At 37.7% G+C, this 22554-nt stretch overlaps 1 protein-coding gene across 1 annotated transcript; it reads right to left on the bottom strand.

Annotated features, from left to right (window-relative positions):
* Nucleotides 1-447: 447 nt before the first annotated feature.
* On the bottom strand, nt 448-20538 carry ldb3b (LIM domain binding 3b). Its single transcript, XM_079475950.1, has 10 exons — nt 20484-20538; nt 20045-20249; nt 11010-11161; nt 9152-9227; nt 4407-4429; nt 3197-3397; nt 1717-1743; nt 1234-1400; nt 1057-1093; nt 448-951 (listed from the first exon to the last, which is right to left on the bottom strand). The coding sequence occupies exons 2-10, from the start codon at nt 20138-20140 to the stop codon at nt 855-857; spliced, it is 876 nt and encodes a 291-aa protein (XP_079332076.1). The 5' UTR covers nt 20141-20249; nt 20484-20538; the 3' UTR covers nt 448-854.
* Nucleotides 20539-22554: the final 2016 nt, after the last annotated feature.

The raw sequence follows: 22554 nt of genomic DNA, 5'->3' as shown, positions 1-22554 counted from the left end.
GAGGACTCGCATCCTGGATTCATTATAATGTGAATAATTAAAGAAAACATTTTAACTATGACAATAACATAAGCATGAGTAAATGAAGAGTTTGGTTCCAAAATTAGATAAAAAATTAGAAAAAGATTAAATCATGTTTTTTTATTATGTTAACGTGTTTTTATTGTGTAAGTTAGATGTATTTTTATCTCTCAGGCAATTTTGGAACCAAACTCTTCAACTATAAACACAAACGTGCACACATGCGTCGAACTTATATTAGCAGTAGTCTTTTCATTGTCAATTGCGCAATCTACAGGTCATCAGTGGAATTGCACTTTTCTTCATTGCAAAATGATGTGCTTTTTCATCACACCTAGTTCACTAAACAGATTGAAGAAAAATACCAAATCTGTCACGATTTACACGCTTTCATCACGCACAGCAATGAAACGTACACTTTAATTTGGTTAAAAGTAATAATGTTTATTCACATTAACAATGGTACATTTGCTTTGTATTTCAGTGTGCTTTAATGTAACACAATGGATGTGGTACTTATATTTTATACTTTCTCTCAGGCAATTCGTCATTCAGCAATAATTTAGGATAACAGAGCAGCCAAAAGAAAAGGAAAAAGAATGCAAAAAAAGACAACTGATAACTTTCAGTGGCTGAAAGTCATACAAACAGACATATGGACATCAAACACAGAAGCTTGTTTTATTAACTTACAGGCTAGTTTATAACTCTAACTCACATTCCAGTCACTAGAGTCCTCTTCTCTGCCTATTGCACCCTTATTTTACACGGCCTTCTTTTTTCCTTCTTGATTGTTATTTTAGTAACTTCTGTCCAGTAGCATCAGCTGGGATTTACCCTTGGATGTTAAGGATCTGTGCAGACAGACCATGATGCCAGTTTTTCAGTTTGGCAAACCGTGGGCCTTTGACCTCTAAATCAAATTTCTCCCTGTAAGACAGGAATCGAAAGACATTTGAAATAAAACAACACAATTGTTCAAATCAAAAGGCCTTTATGTGGCTCAATGCAGTGTCAAAGCAAAACACAAATTACCTCGATTTTCTGAGAGCATCCTCATCTGGATCTTGCACTGTTATGAAAGGAAGGATTAATATGAATGAAATTATGATTCTATTATATCTGGACATGAATATCCTAAATGACCTCGATAATAATTATTCTGGATGTCAGAGAGTGTTTAGCGCTGCAGTACAGAAAGGCTTGACTCACAATACTCTGTTCCTGTGATATGAGCAAGAATGCGGAAGGACTTGGACTGCAGGTTGGCAGCCCGCCTGGCCCATTCAGACATCTCAGGTTCCTTATCATCGGGTTTGATCACAGCCTGGTAGACAGGAGAAGCACTGTCCACAAGAGGGTCCTTAATAGGAAGTGAACTAATCCCCAGAAGTGAGAAAAAATAAATCTAGATCAGTTGTTCATCTGTGTTCTTTTGATTGTGATTACACATGTCAGTGTTTTTCAGTCTTAACCAAAAAATGCTTTTTTGAGTGGATTCAATAGTAGATAGAAAGGACAGCATTTTATCTGAATGTATACACATACACATTATAAAATAAATGCTAACTGTGGATAAGAATATGTAAACGAAAAGTTTGTGTTCATTTTAAATGTATGAAATATGTTTTAAACAAAACACTGAGATGAATGTAACTGTGATGGGTCTACTCTAAATAGATTGCGTATACTTACGACAGAGGAGATCCAGCGGGGTCATCACTGTCAATCACACGATGAACCGGAGTGGGGGGGAAAGACGAAGTCGTGTCACATGGAGGGAGGGGGCAAGCAACAGGGGGAGGGACAAAGATGAGTGATGAGTTGTGGTTGGTTTGTTGGGTGATATATTGAAGATGAAGTGAGACAATTTGAAGTAAGGGATAATATATGAGCAGCCAGTTGTTATCGCAGAAATAAGCCCGACAGTGTGATCAGGTCCCGACTCCAAGCGGAGGGTCTTGTATCACACTAAAGGGGCTTATTTCGCGATAACAGCTAGCTGCTTGTATATTATCCCGCTTATTACACAGCTACTTGCCACATGAGAAAAAAAGACATGAATTTGATATATTTTTACTTTTACCTGCCGTGAGGAAAAGCCGTTTATTTTCAGTTTTAAGGGAAGAAACGACATTCAAATGTCCCGAACCGGAAATTTGGTTTAATCATTTGTACGTTCAATATTAGGCACGCATGATAAATTATCAGCCATATCGGTATCCGTCGATAAATGGACATTTTTAATGTTATCGGTATCGGCTGATAATAAAATTTAGGCAGATATATTATAGCTGATAAATCAATAATTTCCTCTGGTCAAAATTATTTAGCTGCACCCTGCTCACAGTGTCTTTATGTCATGATCATTCACTAACTGATATTAGCTAAACAAAGTTGATGTAGGTACAGTATTGATATAGTATTTATGAATGTGTAAATTATAGGAACAAAAGCATATTGTTTGAATCAGACTTCTGTCTGAATGAGACAAGTGAAACCTGTTGGACATGTGGCTATTTGGAACATTTGTCTGGGTTTGGTCTGGAAGAACATCTATAATTTCTTTGTTGAATAAAAAATATACCAGAAAAGTTTGAAGGTTAAATCATCTTTAACTATTGTAAAGTAGGCTTCGTACATGATTTTCAGGGGGGATAAGAGAACTAACAGTTACCTTGTGTCTGCTGTGAATGTTTTCGTATAAAAGTAGTTGTCCACTTTTTGCCTTTTGTTTCAGTCTTAGGAAATGTTATATTCATATCTAGATACGGTATATCGGCCAATATATATCGGTTAACTGCTTCCCATGTTAAAGAATCATCGGTTATCGGCCAAATTTACATATCGAAGCATCCCTATTATATATTATGTCATATATGTTATCACAAGACATATTTATATTTCTTTTTTTTAATCTGTTAAAATGATTTTCGGAATGTGGGTTACATTGTGTTATTAGTTTTGAGAGGTACAATATGAAGGGAGATTTACAGATTATATTTTAGAAATGTTTTATATAAAATGAGAAATGATGACTTCTAGAGTCCAATATGTGCAACGTTAGTTCTGATGTGAAATAATTTGCAGACCTTCCTTCCTAAGTTTCCACCCATGCACCTGCTTACTTTTTAAAGTGCATGACAACGAATGATTTTGACTGTTAAAGCCTCACCTCATCTCGTTGCCTCTGGCTTGGGATTGACCAGCAATGGCGTCCATAATTGCATCCTGAGAGTACATGCTAATGGGAGTGTTGTACTGGGCATGAATGATAGTGGCTTTTCCACCTGGGCCCTTCACCTCAATAGGTTTGTGAGTAGATAGAGCTGAGTCCTTCAGTGCAATGGGATTGAAGCTGGGAACGTACTCTTGGCTGTCAAGGTTCAGATGAGATGAGTGTCATGGGTAGAAACCGTGTGATCATGTAGATGAGGTCGGGACGGTGAGGAACCAGAAACAAATGAAACAAATTATTAGCAATGAGGAACCTCATGCATTTGTGTAGGTTAAACAGAGAGTTGCAGTTCTATTTAATCATGTTATTAGCACTACACTTGGGTGGCAGTTATTGGTTAACTTAAAAGTAACAATTTGTTACAACAAACAAGTATGCTTTATTACATAAGTATACTTTTTACGAATATAATATTTTTTATTAATTCAAGCTTATTTGTTACATTCATATTACTGTACATGTACACACATGGGGGCACTATAACACATAACCTGCACACATAACACAATTTATTGTATGGGCAAAGTTTTACAATTTATTGTATCAGCCTTTTAAAGCGAGAGTTAAAACCAAACAAAACAAAATTACATATTTATCCAGTTTTAATATTTCACTCACAATCATTCAACATTTCATTATGACAAAAAATATAAGACGGTTCAAAATTGTAGCATTTAAAGGGACAGTTTACCCAAAAATGTAAGTTCTGCCATCGTTTACTCACCCTCAAGGTTCTTAGTTCTGGAAGCTATTTAGAAAAAATGCTTGTTACTAAACAGTCCATGGCCACCATTGACTACAACGGTAGGAAATTTGGAAAATGTGTCAAAATTTGCATTCAAAATATCTTCTTTTGTGTTTAACAGAACAAATAAATGTATGAAACAATCTTTCCTACTATGGTAGTTAATGGTGGCCATGGACTGTTTGGTCAGAAGTATTCTTCCTATTCTTTTTATGCAGATTATTTATGCAGATTTGGAACCATTTGAGGTGAATGAATAAATAATTTCATTTTTGGGTGAACTGTCCCTTTATGATTTAAAAACGTAAGCATGCAAACCATGACTACAGTAACTCACAAGGCCAAGCTTCAGAGCACACACGTTAACACTCAACTATTTCATATTAAAAAACTGTTACTGACTTGGCAGCTGTGTTGGCAATGACCTGCGACAACACAACAGTAACACAAACAGAGGGGAAAAAGACAAAAGATCCAACATAAGCCTTGATTGAAGGTAGCCTTGATTTCAAGCTAATAAATACTTATGGATATTTTAAACCAACAGGAACAACGTTTATGAAATGCAACCTGCTCCTCTCTGCAAAAAGAAATGACAGGAAATACCGAGATAGCAGTTATTCCGATTTCTTGCAATCTGTAAATAATACAGATGACATAATGCAGAAGGTTATTACTGGTCACATTTCTCATAAGTTACATTCTGGGTTGTTCCTAGAACAGACTGAATGACTGGAACAGGTGCTGGGCTACAGCGGGACACCTGGAGAGGACTGAGCTGAAAAAGCTAAACAACTCAGACTCTTATTGAACGAAATAAGCAAATCAAACAATAACAAGGAATGTGTACTGCTAGCATACATACCACATAAAGTATCTCACACCCATATTGTGATTTTGGGTCGAACTTATTAGGCTAAACCATACCAATTCAGGGACTTGAAAACCATACAGTACATTGCTCTAGTCACATTACCATTAGACATTGTCTTTTTCTGAATCATGTAGGACTCTAGAATCATTCACATTTTTACCCCACTAGCTAGGGCCCTGTATGTACACCTGTGTTAATAGCCCAGCTAGCACAATACGTTCTGACGATGTCGCCAGTTCGTCTTCATTTGGTCACCGTATGACCAATCTGACCCATCAGACCACGTTCTGATGACGTCTTGGCAACGTTCAATTTCTTAGAATTTTTGCCTACGTTCCAGAAACGTCCAAACCACCTAAAAATAAGTCCCCTTGGAGAATTTTGTAGCCACGTGATGTACGTGTCTTCAGATAATCTGGACACTGGTAAACATAACTGTAATAAATAATCAATCAATTAACACACTTGAATAAAAACTGAAAAACAAAAAAGATTAAACGACAGTTAGAACAATTAACTATAAATAAAATTCTAATTTTGATTCACGTGTATATAATTCATTACCTAAAGTAATGCGTGGCTCTACCATCTAGCTGTACAAAAAAACGTTAACACGCAAATACAGTGTGCTTTTACTAACCGAATGAGTGATTAACAAAAAGAAAACATGATAAATATAGTTTACTCAAGAAAGCTAAGCATAAGGAAACACATCAATAATTCTCTAAATGTGATGACACAAAAAAGACATATTATTAGGGGCAAACGAAATACAGTGGATTGCAGTGGTGTGCATTAAAGCTGAGACTCACATGAACACTGAACAGTTGGTTTTGTATGTAATTCCACGTAAAAAGCTTTAAATAATGGTATATTTTGTGCATGAACCCTTACTGTAGTGAAATACACAGCAATATTGCTATATTATTTGACAGTTTATTGTAATAAATAAAAAAAATCTAAAAAGCATTATAGCTGACACCCACATGAACCCTGTACAGCTGGTTTTGTGACTGTAAGTCATTCCCTTTAAATGCTATTGAAGTTAGAAACATGTATATTAACGTGAAGCCTATGTAGCTTTGGGGACGGTCCCTTAAATTTAGACTATTGGAACGTCCAACCTTCATAGTCTGTGTATAGGAAGGATCGGCTCTGTGTTTGAATCTTTTGGCTTTGTTAAGGGTAAAAAGTAACCAACTTTTTACCTCTTAAAATCATGTAGAAATCAAATTAATTAATTTGACAGCAAGTGCAACAAGTTCCTGTTCCCTTTTCAGCCAGTATGTCCTACGAAGGATGTCTCATTGAATTCTAAATTGAGGATTCTCCGTATAACGCATCCTTTAGAAGATGAGAGTCTGGAGGACACAAGGACCTTATGAATCAAGACACACCTATGGTACGTTCCAGGTATGTCTTCAGGAAGTAATCATCATTTCCAAACAACGTCCAATGTTACTTCATCACGACGAATACGGGAATCACAAAGTTACGTTGCTGGAACGTTATTATGGTATGTCATGGCAACGAATATGGACCGGTCGAGGTACGTCGTCACAACGTAACTGTGTTAACTGGTGTGGTGAGGAAGGCGGGACGAGAGCCGTGACGCGGGGCCGGTGGCGTGAGTGATAAGTGCAATCAGCTGTGCGCGCACCGGTCCCACATCATTCACGGAGGAGATCGGGAGCTTAAAAGGACGACCGGCAGGACTGTTGAGGAGAGAGGACCGGGCCCGGACATATGTTTAGTTTGTGTGTATGTTTTGTGGCCGGTTACTTCCGTGTTTATTGTTTATTTAATTAAAGTTTTATTGTTTGAATGATCGCCTGTTCCCGCCTCCTTCTGTCCCTTCTAACGAACTTTGCTACATTGGTGCCGAAACCCGGGAGGAAGGAGGGACATGCTGTCAAAGAGCCCTCGCTGCCGAGGGTGATTGCGGTGCTGAGGAGTTCGGGCAGCGCGGACAGGGGAAGTCCGCGAGTGGCTGCCCGAGGCGGTGGTGCTGGATCGAGAAGTCGGATGGGACGAGGACCTCACTGCCGTGTTCCTGGGTCGAGGTGGGGTGGCTGCCTTCCAGGAGGGAGCCAAGGACCATTCGCCACGGGCCGAGCCTGCTGCCAGCCGCCATGATGGGGAGGAGCAGGGAACGGAGGACCAGCTGCCCTCAGCTGGAGGGCCATCGGCGGCCGCCAGGGGGTGGAGGAGGATCGAGTCGTCCACCGAGCGTCCAGTACCATCGCATGGCACCGCGAGGAAGAGTTTCTCGGCTGGCTGAGGACCGAGCGACAGCATGTCGCTCCGGGGGCTCCTGTCTCCGTTCTTTCGACTTGCCGGTGCATGCCCCCAGGCGCTGCCGACTCCGAGACTGGCTCCCCGGGGGGGGAGTAGGTACAGTCTCGGTGGTGCCCCCCGGCCTGTAAGGGGTGATGGAGGTATGTGATGAGGAAGGCGGGACGAGAGCCGTGACGCGGGGCCGGTGGCGTGAGTGATAAGTGCAATCAGCTGTGCGCACACCGGTCCCGCATCTATCACGGAGGAGATTGGGAGCTTAAAAGGACGACCGGCAGGACTGTTGACGAGAGAGGACCGGGCCCGGACATTGTGTTAAGTTTGTGTCCTTCCTTCCGGGTTTCAGCACCAATGTAGCAAAGTTCGTTAGAAGGGAAGGAAGGAGACGGGAACCGGCGAACATTCAAATAATAAAACTTTAATTAAATAAACAATAGACACGGAAGTAACCGGCAGCCACCACATGGTAGACTGCCGGCAATAAAACATAAACACAAACTCTCGTCCCGCCTTCCTCACCACAACTGGGAAAGTCAAGATTCATAGCTGTGCACGTGATGTTTCCCTCTCTGAATGTTGCTCTTGTGTGCTCCAAATAGAGGCTGGAACATCTGATGGCATCTTTGGGGGAAAGGCTTAATTTGGGATATACTGTTACAAGAGCTGTGACATTCTGAAGAAAACATTTGCAACCACTGCCTTGATGTGATGCTTGAGGCCTGTGGGAATTTGTGCTCGTGTTTTTGGACAGAACAAATCCATTGCCATGACTGGTAAATTTACAAGAAACACTTCTTCTGAAGTGAATGAACCATTTTTAACAGGTTGCCATAATCTGTTGGTCAATTTCAAGCATATTCCAAGCATGGCAATCTTCACCTAATGGCAGGAGATGTAGCTCTCACAAGACCAAAATAACTTCAGTATGTTGTCATTCAGTATGTTGGCTTACATCTATAGACACAGATATGACTTGGCCTGGCCCTGCTCGGATTGCAGGCTGAGGGCTCAGGTAAACCCAGAGGATTACTGGTCCCCTTGATGCCAAATACATTCCCAGCCAATCCGCATGCATGAGAGAGCAGAATGTTCTCAGTATTCTTTGCCATAATCTTGTTAAAGTGAGAACTGGAGGGATACAGGTGGGGCGTTAAGAGTTGAGAGTTAGGACTAGCTTGTGGGATTAAATAACTTGTTGAATTTGCATAAATGTTGGTTAAACTTTATCATGACAAATACCACGTGGGTTGCATTTTGACTGCCTTGATTCATGAAGTTATTGCTTAATGCAGGATTATGCATTGTACTTCCCCCTCTTGTTTGGGGTTGTTTTTAACCCATGATGAAATGGAAAATATTGCAGGAACATGGCTTTAATAGGAATATAAGGAAGAGTGTTTTGGAACGTTTATAAGACAAAAGTATGCCAACTTCTTTGACAGGTTTTTTTTCCTTAGCGTCTATGGTTTCCTTATCACAGATGTGTTTATCAATAAAACTCAGACCCACAAGCATAGATATAACGAGATAAAGTGGAAATGTTTTCCTAAAATCAGGAAAAATATGCAAATGAAGCACAACAACATCAAACAGAATTCATTAGGCAACTACAATGCAAATGAGAATCGGACCAGAAAGAAACTTGAGCTTGTATGAAGTCCCTGTAGAGGCCTGTAGAGGGAGTTTATTTGTTAAGCTTCAGAGAGGATGTTTGTTTTCACAACATCTCACCATTTTTACAGGCTTGGAAACTTTCATTAGGGATTAACATGATGTTAAAGAAATGGCACAAAAACAATGTTGAGTTTACTATTTTCCCCATCTTTACAAAGGGTCTTTATGCTAACTCTAAGAATAGAAAATAAATAAGTCTTATTTTGCACCACAGTTATGACATATCAAGAGAGCAAATCAACTGATGTACATGTACCTACTCTTGGCACAGGAAAATATTCAGTGGGAGAGAATATCACTTTACCTTCTGGTGAGGGATAACCGGCATGGGTGAGTCCATTCTAGGAGTGGCTGTGGGTACAGGAGCGGGGCGTCTCGACCTGGGACCAGTGTGGAATTCAAAGCAGAGGTCAAAAACAGTAAAACATGAGGCTTTATGAGTGTCGTAAGTCAACTTCAGTGTCAGTTACAATTCATTACTGATTGTAATGAACTCATTTAATTGCCCTATAAACACAAATGTGACTCTGCCTGAAAGCCAGATCACAACCTTCTTTTGGGATAAAGAACATTAAAGTTCGATTTCAACCAATAATTTCAATATGATTTCAATCGTTGACACGGTCCTACTCAGTCAATATAAAAAATATCACAGAATGTTCTTTGCATTCTTAAAGGATTTCAGTAAATCACAAAAACATATGATTTATGATCTAGCTGAATTTTCAGGGTCACAAATGATACTGCATGTTTTAAGAACTATCATTTTCAGCACACGAAGAAGTAAGTAGTAATAACTAAAACTAATAACTTAAAAGAAAACACACATAGGCCCGGTTTCACAGACACTGCTTAGTTTAAGCCAGGACTATGCCTTATCTGAATTAAGATATTTATGTTGCTTTTATAAAAATTCCTTAGAAGAATACATTACTGGTGTTTGCAAGTTATATTCAGTTAAGACAGGTCAACACATTTATTTTAGTCTGGGACTAGCCTTAAGCCTTTTCTGTGAAACCGGCCATAGTATAACAAGACAATAGTTGTAAATAGCAAATCAATAGATACATTTAAAAAAAGCCAATTTTTGCAGTCAGTATTTCTCTCATTTGTTTTTAGAATAGCCTGTGTTCAGAATGTAAACTGAATACACATTTCAATTTGGTTGAGTAGCCAACAAATCAATACAACAAATAAAATGAATGGCCAAACAATCAACAATGTACTGCTATGGGCCTTGACAATTCCATAAGGTTTAGAAGTATACTAGTGGGACCTCTCAGTAGGATTTTGTTTTAAAAATTAGGAAGTATTGCTGTATAGCCACATTGATGCTATAACACTGGGGGCTTTTCACTGTTCAGTGGGCATCTAAGTTTTCCTGGAATCAAACACATCTACAAGGAAAACTGCACCCTGAACCCTGTCACCTCTCCTGAGATGCTTTTTATTGGACAGGCATGAAAATATTGTGACATCACATAGATCGGTCACTATTTGTTTGAATGATGTTATTCAATGCGAAATGTTAAATCTTTTAGTATCAAATTTTTATAATACTTTGCATGTGTAATAATACTGATATCAGCACATTTATGTGAAAGGCTTGGTAAAATGCCATCTTTTTCCATTCTTTTATCTTCCCTCAATCTGTCAACTTCATGTAGCTTTGAATACATAGGCAACCCGGAGCCAACAATACAAAAATGTCAAGGGGAATCTGAGGTATTTTTCGAACTTATGTCCTCACTGCTACAGTACATTAAAGTCCCCTGGTTATTTCGTACTGAATTTAGAAACCATATTAATAAGGTGAATTCTAGCATTCTATTCTGAATGTCAATTGCTTTAATTCATGCAGGCTGACAACCCGAAGGCTACACAAGACAGAGGATCACAGACGCATTTGTGATGTTGATATATTTGTATGCTAACCCTCACTTGGAGTCTGTGCCAGTTGCCTTCCCAGATTGTTTGCATAAAAGAGTTGCTACCAGGTAAATAACATGCATTACTGGTGCCCAGTCCATTCATTAATTATGCCGGTCATTGACAAATGAAAAGACTAAGAGAAAGTTTAGTTTGGAGCTTAAAAAGGATAGAGAGTGTTCAGAAACATCAAGTGGTAAAATTCAGCTTGACAACGCATTGTTGATGTTTACCTCTGCATGGTAAGGCTGAGTTTGGTGGTAGCAGACTTTATCTTGTTCTGGGCCTCCAGATGGGTCATTCCCTCAGTGCTGACCCCATCGATTGCTGTGATGATGTCACCTTGATTGAGGCTTCCACTTGCCGCTTTGCTGCCCGGCGTGATCTGGGAACAGACACAACACATTATCAACAATAAAGCGAATCTTCTGCAAACTGGTACATTCTGGACAGAAGTCAAACTTCCTGTCTTCCATGAGATTTGTTTTACAATATGGGCCCAGGAGATTCATTTAATTACAAACACGGCTTAGGCTTAATTTCTTATTTCTCGCGAAGGAAATTGAGATTGAAATCCCATCTTTGCAGTACGTAGTTGGCTAAACTTTCAGGCAGCTCATTAAAGTGTTAAAAATAAATGTATTTTGGGACCCTGCCACCAGCCCTTCTGTCCCACCTGCTGCCAGTACTCAACATAGACGCATATATACACGAGAGAGATCTCGCCTATGTAATGTTCACTAGAAAATAGCCTTCTGCCAAACTACACATAACCTCTGGAAAGGTTTCACTATTAAGAAAGCACTGCTCATCTACCATGACGATAAAGCAATGGTACGGAGTGAGAGGAATCAAAGGAGTGTTTACAGAATCTAAACCTTCCTAGGGAAGAAGAAATGGATTTGCGGTGCAAAAATTTAGCACAAGTCATGGCTAACTAGCTGGACCGAACCTATTTAACACTTCCTCTTTGAGGCGAGGGCTTTTTTTTCACTATCATTTCTTAGTTGTTTTTTAAGCTGCAATTAAATGAAGGTCAAGCCGCAGAGATTTGACAAAAATCTTCATCATTAGCTAAGACGAAAACAGTTTGATCAGTGATTTCTTTTTAAGAGTGTTAATTTAATATTTAAGACTAAAATAAATTGTGTACATCTATTGTTTTCATGTTTTCATCAGGAGATATTAGAAACAATAAACCTCCTTCTCCAGTGCTACAGTTGTTTATTTCATTAAGCTGTTAAACTGCCAATATCACTCAAATAGAATCTAAAGCCAATGAACCACTACAAACAATATAATCGTTTGTACATCATGGTCAAGATTTAAACAGTATGACTGTTTAATAAATTATAATCCAGATTACTTAAAGTCAATTAAGTTCATTCATTAAAACTAGACCGATCCACTATGCTTTTACAGTTCTTGATGTGCACATGAATGCAAATTCTCTTAATGTAAATGGCAATGTATAATTGAGATCTGCACTGCAATTTGGTAAGGAAGGAAGTCAGGCACAAATTTTTGGGGAGCCATTAAATGCCAGCTTTAATGTTTTATCTACTTTCTGGACTGGATCTGACTAAGCATTGATGAGCTGGACTAATCGTGAACAGTATGGTTATGTGCATGCTTTCATATTTTATTTAGACAGTATTAAGCTTAAGCATAAAAACACATATGCATAAAAATACATGATTCTTTCGACATTTAAACTTCCATGTCAACAAGGGCCTTGACCTCAGCCTTGTGAAGCCTGACCTCTTACTGCACTTAAGAGTCAGAATCAAAGACCTTGAAACCTTGTGCAACTGCCCAGAGATTCTAGGGCACTGCAATATTCAAGATTAAACAGAGATGTGTCAATGAAAAAAAATACAAAAATAGATAAGAACAGACTAAATTGATACAGATTAATCTCTAAAAAAATGATGTTAAGAATTGTTAAAAGGATAGTTCACCAAAAATGAAAATGCTGTCATAATTTATTCATCATTGTTATTTCAAACATTTAGGACTTTTATTCTTCAACAGAAGGTCACAAAAGAAGATATTTCAAAGAATCTTCGGCTCTAAAAACATAAAACCCCATTGACGTCCATTGTATAGACCCAAAAAATTCAAGAGACTTCTCAAAATATCTTCTCTTGTCACAGCTACTTCTACTTGCTCAGGAGATTTGATTGAGTTCTCAATTGTGTTTCATTTAAGTATCAACTTGGTCTCAGATGTTTCTCCTAAACTTACTTAGGGAAATAAAAATAGAAACAAATTGTTACAATACATACAGAGTATGGAGGTGTAAAATGAATGTAGATATGGGTATATCTACACTGTAAAATATTACCGTAAAAATACGGCCAATTTTAACGGCAAAATACTGTTCTTTTAAAAAACGGTTTAATAATGTTAATTTACAGCCATTGATCTGTAAATTAATTACTCGCTAGTAAAATTAGAACATTCAACCGTAAATCTGTTTACGGAATTTAACCGTAAAGAGCTGTATAGCAAACAAAGGCAATCAGAGTTAATCTTTATTTAGTCTGGATTTACATTTAAACAGAGTAATTCAAAACATTACTGTGAAAATTTACACAATCCTTTATTACAAAGTAAAATAAGTTTGCACAGTAAGAAATATACAAGTTGTACAATTTAACTTTGCCCTCAGTTAAAACAATTTCCCCATGGACAAATAATTAAAGGGATAACATAATTAAATCCCCTATTTAAAGGGTTTTTTCAGGGGTGAAACAAAATGGCCCCATGTTTTACTCAACCTTAAAGTATCGATGATCTTCAGACAAATACAGTCGATGATATAGAAATAAAGTTATGAAGAGAAAGGCTAACGGGTATGATAACTCAGAATGTATTCATAAAAAATACACCCTTTAACAGAGACATCACAGCCAGCGGTGATTTTCAGAAAGACTTGCCGAGGTGAGGCTGCGTTGGGCGGGGTGCATAACTGAAATCGACTCACTTGTCCGAAACAGTTGGAGCAAATTTTTTAATAGACGCTATCTTTATTAAACGACAGCAGATCTGAACTTTATACACATACATTCTCGTCTAAACAACTCTCAAAACTACATTTTGTTACACAAAACAGTCATATTTTGAAGCTCTTGGCTCGATGACAACACGTTACTTGCGCAACTAACGTTAGCTAATTTACGGATGACGTTTTTACAAGTCCACAAGAACACGAGTACGCCAGGAGACGGCCATATCTTCCAAGACACTGTCAAGGTAAGTGTTTTTATTTGTATTTATCTATTATTTTATTATATTGCGCTTCGAAACTTATATATTTTGACTGAGCTGCGTGGCGCCAATTACCTAGACTGACACACAAACCAGAGAGTTCTCAAATGGCCACCACTGACGAGCATCAGAAGCGGTGCGGAAGGGGGAAACTGTTAGATAATTCAACGACACTCCTTGACTAAAAGTTGTAGTAGAAACGTTACAGATTCAATCTCAAATTGAAGCTATTTACAAGGTAGTCGATCATGGGAACTAAACCAGTCTAGTTGCTCTCCCCTCCCCCGCCGCTCGGGTTCTTACTCCGCAGCACAAGAGTCAGTGTTGGACCTGCTGAATGAATTCTAGTCAGTGTGACACCTCGCGGTTTTCGTAGCTGCATACATTTAATTTCAAGTCTCGTCTGAAGAAATTCATGGGATTCAAGTTTGATTATTAAATGAGTTTTGTGTCTCCACACACACGTTCTGTTGCAAATACGGTACAGTAGACTGGTGTTTTGCTTCGTTAAATTGGCGATAAGCGCGTGCAGTAGAACGTCGATATATAACATAATAATTTACTTAATAACTTCAAATAAAGTAAAAAATACAGTTTTGTGTGTGTTAGCGCAATATATTACATGTGTGGTATGCTTTTGTACGTTAGCTAGACCAAGAAGACTTGGTAAATTGCCGTAAAGTGACTATTACCTGAGGTAACGTTAAATCCCTCCAGATATAAATGAATGAAATTCAGACTTGTGCTGTTTCTTGGTGTTAAAGATAAGCAATGTTTTTTTGCAAGCTTTGTGGACACATATGTAGTACTACACCTGCATTTCTGAGACATATGCATGTTTCTCATGTCAGGTTTAATTGTGCCTGTTTGCAATAAGTAACTCACTGTTATCCGATCTGTGTCAGTGACCTTATTTGAATTAACATCTAATGTTTTTTTTGTGTCAAGTCAGGTGTAAACTCTGAAGGACCTTTTATAAGCACCTTAAATCACACATTAGAGACGGGAGGAATGAAGACTGTTCTGTCCCAGACGGATAACACAGAGATGGCCCACCTGCTTATCAATCTTCAGCGGTCCCGTTTTCAGGAACATGAAGATGGACTTGTTTTATGCATTTTCTTTCCACTAGTAATTTATTCAAATTTCTGTATTGAAGTAATTTTTTGATGTTTTTCCATGTATTGTGTTTTCTCTACAGGTTACTGCATCTTCATCTGATGTTGAGAAGACACTCATTCTACCTGCCAGTCCTCGTCTGATTATGCTCGGTTAGTGTCACCGGTAACCGGTTGTTCAAATGAAGCAATCTCAAAGGCAGTTCATTGAAATTATAATGTAAATGTTTTTTTTTTTTTTCATTTTAGACATTGGAGGGCAGGCAAATGCTGTAAGATGGATGCTTAGTCTAGAGGGCCGTATTATTGAGTGTACATCTTCCATCTGCAGTATCAGGAGGAGGCTTGTTGCACTTAAGAATTTCTTCAAAGGTACGACCTCTAAGAGTTTTCCATCCTTTCACTGTTTAGTGTATATAAATTCTTCAATCAGAATGATTAACAAATGGTTATTGTATTCTGTGAAAATTTGTTGAACCTAGACGCTTCATTGGAATTAAACCAGAACGAGTCTCCAATACCTGCAGAGGAAAGGTCTCCAAGAAGACCGGCAAGGTGGTGAGTAAAAATATTCATCAGTTAATCCAAAGGTTGCCTCTCTTCTGAATTGCATTCTGTTATAAAAGCAGGCCGTTTTATTAAGTAATGTACTCTGTGTTGCTGAACACCGCGTTTTTATAATTTTGAGCTCCATTGTCTTTCTCATGGATCAGCATAGTCGTGGCTGTTACACGAAAATTCACAAGTTACACGAGCAGAGCATCATCATGCAACAAGTCTGAGTTATTTTTGGGGCAACTTGTTTGACGTGACCATCGACACACAGTGCACATATCATTCATTTTAAACACCGTGGCGAGACTGTAGCTTTCCAAGAGTAGGGTTAGAGATACCTTCTATAGATACTCTGCTTAAAGTTTTTTTTCCTATCTTTCAGACTACCAGCGTGTGAAGTTGGTCACAGATGGTGGAAAGTTCTTTGCCCATTCAAGGTTTAATAATACAATGTTTTCTATTGTTTAAGAAGTTTAGATAATATGTCTATAGACTGTTCTTTTTGCACAGTATCTGTTTATGGAGAAATAATAATAAATTTGTATCTGTTTAAATATGTCTATAGACTGGGTTCTTTATGCACAACATATCTGTTTGGTAATTTTATGGTTCCTCTTCTCATCTTTGCCAGTCTGTTGTTTAATTTATTTAAATAAAAAGCATTCATTCAGAAACTCTGCTGCTAGTATTTTACTGAAAATATGCTATTTAATAAAACTGTAAAATGATGGTACGCAGCTGGAAACCATATTGCCAGTACTTTACCGTTAATTTACAGAAAGCCGTAAATGAGTGAAACCGTAAAATTACGGTTCGCAGCTGGAAACCCTGCTGCCAGGATTTTACCGTTAATTTACAGAAAGCCGTAAATGAGTGAAACCGTAAAATTACGGTTCGCAGCTGGAAACCCTGCTGCCAGGATTTTACCGTTAATTTACAGAAAGCCGTAAATGAGTGAAACCGTAAAATAACGGTCCGCAGCTGGAAACCCTGCTGCCAGTATTTTACCGTCAAATTACGGCAGAATTTTTTACAGTGTAAATAATCTGGATTTGGGTAAATTTGCTCTTCATTTAATCTCATTGATGGCCAGGAGAAATATTGGAAATCTCCTAGCCAAAGAGATATCATCTGTGATTGTTCCTTCTCGTGGGATGCATCAACCTGAAATATTACCTTTCTTCTTTTATTAGAAACATTCTTAGATTATTTTGCTAACACACAATAAATCAAAAGACTTCATCAAAGTCCTCTATGAAGCGCTTCTCAAATTTAATATCAACACTTTGCAGAGCTGGAAAATAGCATTAATATCACATATAATGATGGGAATTATCTCTGAGAACACATAGTGCTTCCTGCTATCTGTGTTGCTCTTCCACAAAGCTGTTTGGTGTTTGGAGATTCACAGACGAATTCAGCCCATTTTAAATGCACTATTAGCAAACTGTCCTTGCATTCGCTCTTATCAGAATTTATTGCTGCTCTGATCAAGTAGCTGAAAAGGAGGTTCCATGTTTGTAGGCGTACTCTGGCCTGCATCTGTGTTCTGCAACATGTTGGTTTACACAAAGACAAAACATCATATAAATAAAATTTGTAATTGAAATGGTTGTATTTCTGCATATATTCTCCACTGGAAATGTTTCAAAGAAAACAATCTGAGCATAGTAGCATGCTTTTTTCAGTGCCTATCTCAGGTTTGAAATTAACAATGACCTCATGCGTAAGGACTTGGGAACATCCATTGTTCCCTTTAAACCAATGTCTGTTCACATTTCAGATGTATTTCTGCTGGCCCGACCTTCAGTGCTAAGCTGAGGCCAGGGGCCAAATGTGATCGTCAATGCTATCAATAGTGACCACCATCTTTCTATATCAGTCAGAGAATGAGTAACCGGTTTAGGAAAACTGTCGTGCAGTTTTTTCTAGTTTATAGCTGGTTAAATGTTTAAAATGCAGCTGTGAAACATGCACTGGCACAAAAGCACTAATAGCTAACAAATTCAACATTGTCTTTATATTAACACAACACTATTGTTAGATCATCTAAATAAAATCTGAATCATAGTTTACATCCAGAAATGGAGAAATGTTTGAGATGATATTTCAAAAGGTTGCATTTCGGGTCTAAAACCATTTGTCAACATCCACAGTAAAAAAAATGATTTCCTTCAATTTGATGTGACACTGAATGTTTGTCCCCTCCTCTGCTGATATTAATGTCACATATCCAGGGGTGTTTTTAATTCACACTAAAGACAAAATATCATACTGTCATAAAATACTGTATCAACGCATTAAATTGATTACATTACATTGATCCGTTTCTTCCTCTTCTAAATAAATGTCACAAGGCATATGAGTCATATCTCAAAACCAGTGAGTATTAAAAAACACAGTAAACACTGCATGCAATTATGTGGCATCTTTTTGAAAGCCAGCAGCTTCATCTGCCTTGGAACCAGGATTAAGATTCAATGTAGATTGTATGCACAGTGCTTTAGGATAGTCGGCAAATCTCATATGATGTTTTTTTTCTGAAGACTTTAACTCTGTTACAAATACATCAATAATCATTGAGTGAGTATTACACACACACACTTTCCACATTTAATTATATGTCCATATTTAGTGACAGTCAGGTTGGTAGAAACTGGCAACAACATCCAGATGGATACCTGGATTATTACTGATTATGGTGTATCCCACTGACGGTTCTTAGAAAAACACTGGAGATATATTTTCCGAGCATCTGATTCAATAACATTACAGTGTGTAATCTAAGAAGCTGGACTGACCACGACCCTGTATTGAAGTAAGAGCCAATCAAACGTCATGAAGGGTCTCTGACGTGATGTGCACAACCCGGACTGAACTGCCTGTGACTCATTATCGAAGGTCAGGGATTTCTTGTCACAACAGATAGAGTCCAAGGTAAAACAAAACAGTTTTTGACAAAGGATCTCCACTTGTGAAATCATTATCAAGCACAATGGGGTATTGGTCATGGAACGAGACCTTCTGTAAAAAAATTCTGGAATAGTTTACCACACAGTGAATGTGACTCAAAACATCAACCGTGCTTTTTTGAACAGTGATGCGAAAGCTTGTGTCAGTAATGTCGTTTCGTTTGAGGTAAGCACATTTTAAAATGAAATGTACAAGGAGGTTTCAGGAGATGATAAATGAGAAGTCATTTACGTCAACATATGCATTCTGAAAAACAGCACCCGCTGCAAAAAAATGCTATTAAAAAACCCTAAGCTTAATGCGAATTAGTGTCTGTGAAATGAATCCAAGCACTTTTCCACCTAACATGAGGTAAATTTTACAGGGTTTTCCGAGCTTTAACAACAAACAGCACAAGGAAACGAACCGAAGACGTGTCAACTTAGATACTTTGTATTTTAGATGGTTTTACCTCCTCAATGATTTAAAAACTGTTGAGTAGTTTTTTAATTTTTAAAATGAATGAATATACAATGAAATATTAGAATAAATTTGTATTAATATTAATTACATTGTTATATTATAGCCAAACATGTTAGCTACAGGCCAGGCACGTGCATCTGATAATCTTTTTTAAATCAAATTGGCTTTACAAGTAATTTCGACTTTTAATATCTTTAATATGTTTATAAAACTACTTTGTCTTACATCTCATAACTGGACAACATTAAAAAAAAAGTTAATCGGAAATAACTTGTAATTGTGTATTCAAAATGTAATATTTCCAGTGACTCAATTGGTAGGGCATTGTGTTAGCAACACAAAGGTCATGGGTTCAATACCAGGATAAAATGCTCATGAAAATTTTTTTATAGATTGAATGCACAGCATCATTGGAGTCCCTTGTGTAAATGTAAATTTTCCTTTGAGCGCTTCTTCTTTTTTCAGTTCCTTTTTTATATTTTATTCTATATCTATGTTAAATCAGAATCATAAATAAACATCTTGGTCACTTTTCTCCCTGGTAATTCAACACATTGCCTGTGATTAAGCCAAAGAAGTTGTATGTCAAGAATTCTCACCTTTCACCGTCAACCTTACACATACGGATTTGTTTTCTAATATCGTGCATCAATGCTATTCATAGACTTTTCCACTGTAAACACACCACAACACCTCATATTTCTGCCAAAGGGCCAAAACAGGATTTCATCTTAGTGTGGACAATAACCGATACAGCAGCTGCACCACAATGTTACATAATCTCCTCGTAACGTGACATTACCACACCTCGGTGTTTGTGTTGTGTGTTTGTAAGGTAAAAATACTGTATACTGCATTATTTTTCCAAACCAGAGTTGTTGTCTCACCCGAGAGATGGTCAGTGGCATGTTGAAATCTTTGCCTCCCTGCAGCCTGAATCCCCACGGTGCAGGTCCGCTCAAAGTTACTGTGTAATTGCTCATTTTGAATAGAGTTTCAAGGAAAATCTTCTTCTTGGATCAATTAACTCCTTTCTTTTCCCTATTGTCGGGACGACCAAACACCCGGGTACGGGCAGGCACAGAGAAGCCTCTACAACAGACAACAGAGAGAAGCCAACAGAGTGAAAAACACAGTAATATACCCTTTGACCATAGTCTCAACACAACCCTAAACAAATTACCCAAGTTCCCTTCTATATAAACACACAAAACAAACACACCTCACAATTGATCAGACTTAAAAGCAACACACACTTTACGTTTACAATCACTAAATAAGTCAATTTAAAGTCTTTAAAAAAAGCATAAGGAGAAGAGTTCTTGCCTGCTCGGATGGCCTTGACAGACAACCTAGAATAGATCTCTCTGCAGAAAGTGATAACAGTCAAGCCCTGGGGGGCCTTATATGGTGTGTAAGGGGACACCCCGGATGCCTGGCCCCCATGATTCACATGGCGAATATAGCCTTTTCTTAGGGTAACACATTCTTTTCCAGTATGCTCCAATGGGCTTTCACTCACAGGGTACAGTGGGAGCGGGTGGGAAACAACTAATAATCAACAAGAAGCCATTACAGTAACAGAAAAGGCTTCTCCAATTGAGATAGTGTTATCTGGTGTCTTGGGGCCTCATCTGTTAATGTAAATGCAAACGTATGTCCATAAGATTTACATTTAGCAGACTCTTTTATAAAAAAGCGACTTCTTTTTGTTATAGATTTATTTTGTCCCATTGGTGGCTGCAGGGTTGCCCTTATTGGTGGATGACTGGGTTTGGTCACTTATCTTTCTTTTTTAGTTTTACAGTGTGGCTAAGTGTGAGCATGTTTGCTTGTATGCTACTTTGTCTTCACAGTATAGGTTCTCTGTGGCCATCCAGGGGCTGTTCTGTGTTTTCTTTTCTTTTCCGTGGGTAGTGGCATCGAAGTATCAAATTTGTATAAGATGTTTATACTCTTGTCTTTAATTGCTTGTACTTAATCTTGTGTGTGAAGGGTGTGGTTTTCCATTTATTGTAAGTTTGCAACTAACAAATCACTCCAGTCCCCTGAGTGTTGGCAATATTTTGTTTTTCTTTGTGTGTCTAGGTTTGCCAATTTAGCAAGTAAACAGCTGATTTTAACATTTACCATTTAACATTAAGCTGTCATTTAATAAAGCATTTTTGTACATTTTATTCCATGTAAGGTGGTATAGTCAAGAATTTAAAGAACATTTGATTAAATTATTTTACTGAGCCCTTTTGGGTGTAAACCTCTAGAGGCCACTATTGGTCCCTTTTTGCCACATCGCTACATCTTTATCCAATTAGGACTAGTAAATAGTAAAGGGTTTTTCTTTTTTTTTGTATTTAAACAACTGACTTGAATTATAACCATGAAGAAAAACACTTTTCTATTCTGTGAATTTGATTCATCGAGCCGGTCAAGAGTTGCACATGCGCATAATAACATTTATTTATGAAAAACATAATATGGGTTCTCGGATGGATTCAAGTTAGATGGCAGCATTTTCCACTATTGCATTCTATGTTCACTCCACTAGTTCAATGGGCTTAATGTATAAACCTTTCATATAGGCACACATGTGCATCAAAATACAACATTTTCCAGTCACATATTGGGTATTATAATAGTTAAAGACAAATGTGTACACCATACAAACTCTTGACTGCATATAAGGTGAAACAAGGTGTTCCATTTCAACGTTTTTTCCCTTGGTAAGTTTTATGGTTTAGGGTTCACTCTGGACTCCTCAGGACAAAATGTTTTATTGTGACACTTGTTGTCGTCAACACTTTTCAACAGTTTTATTTAAAGGAGCCCATTGTCAGAAATGACTGACATTGCCAACAAAAGTCAAACATGACATTCACACCTGTCATCTCTGCTTTTATAAGAAGGATCGGAGGTATAGTTTCTTAAGGTCACTCTGACTAAAGCTTGTCTTGTCGCTCTAATTGTTAGGTCACTAAAAGCATTCAGGTTCCATCATGTCATACAATGGCATACACAACAGTTGTTATTATAAACAATGTTTGTGTGTGAAAATGGAAGATACAGTCGTAAACTCTCTAATCCATTTCATGTTCAGTCACTATCCACACTGATGTGTTTTTTGAAATGCAATAAATGAAAATAAAACATTTTAAAATTGAAAAAATTTAAAATTAAATTGTTCATTCTATTGTAATATTATTGGCTAAAGTTAAACTGAATTTATTTTACTTTTTTCCTACTGAACACTTTACCGCATCTGTGATCATATGTGATCTGTATTTATTCTAACTGTATATCCTGCACTTGCTAATTGCACTTCTGGTTAGACCTAAACCACATTTCGTTACACTGTACTTGTATATAAAATTAAATTTTTTATTCTATTAAAATAAACCAA

Source organism: Barbatula barbatula, assembly GCF_947034865.1.
Source record: "Barbatula barbatula genome assembly, chromosome: 16".
Classification (NCBI taxonomy): domain Eukaryota; kingdom Metazoa; phylum Chordata; class Actinopteri; order Cypriniformes; family Nemacheilidae; genus Barbatula; species Barbatula barbatula.
The sequence above is the reverse complement of the archived record's forward strand: the minus strand, read 5'-3'. Positions and strand labels throughout refer to the sequence as shown.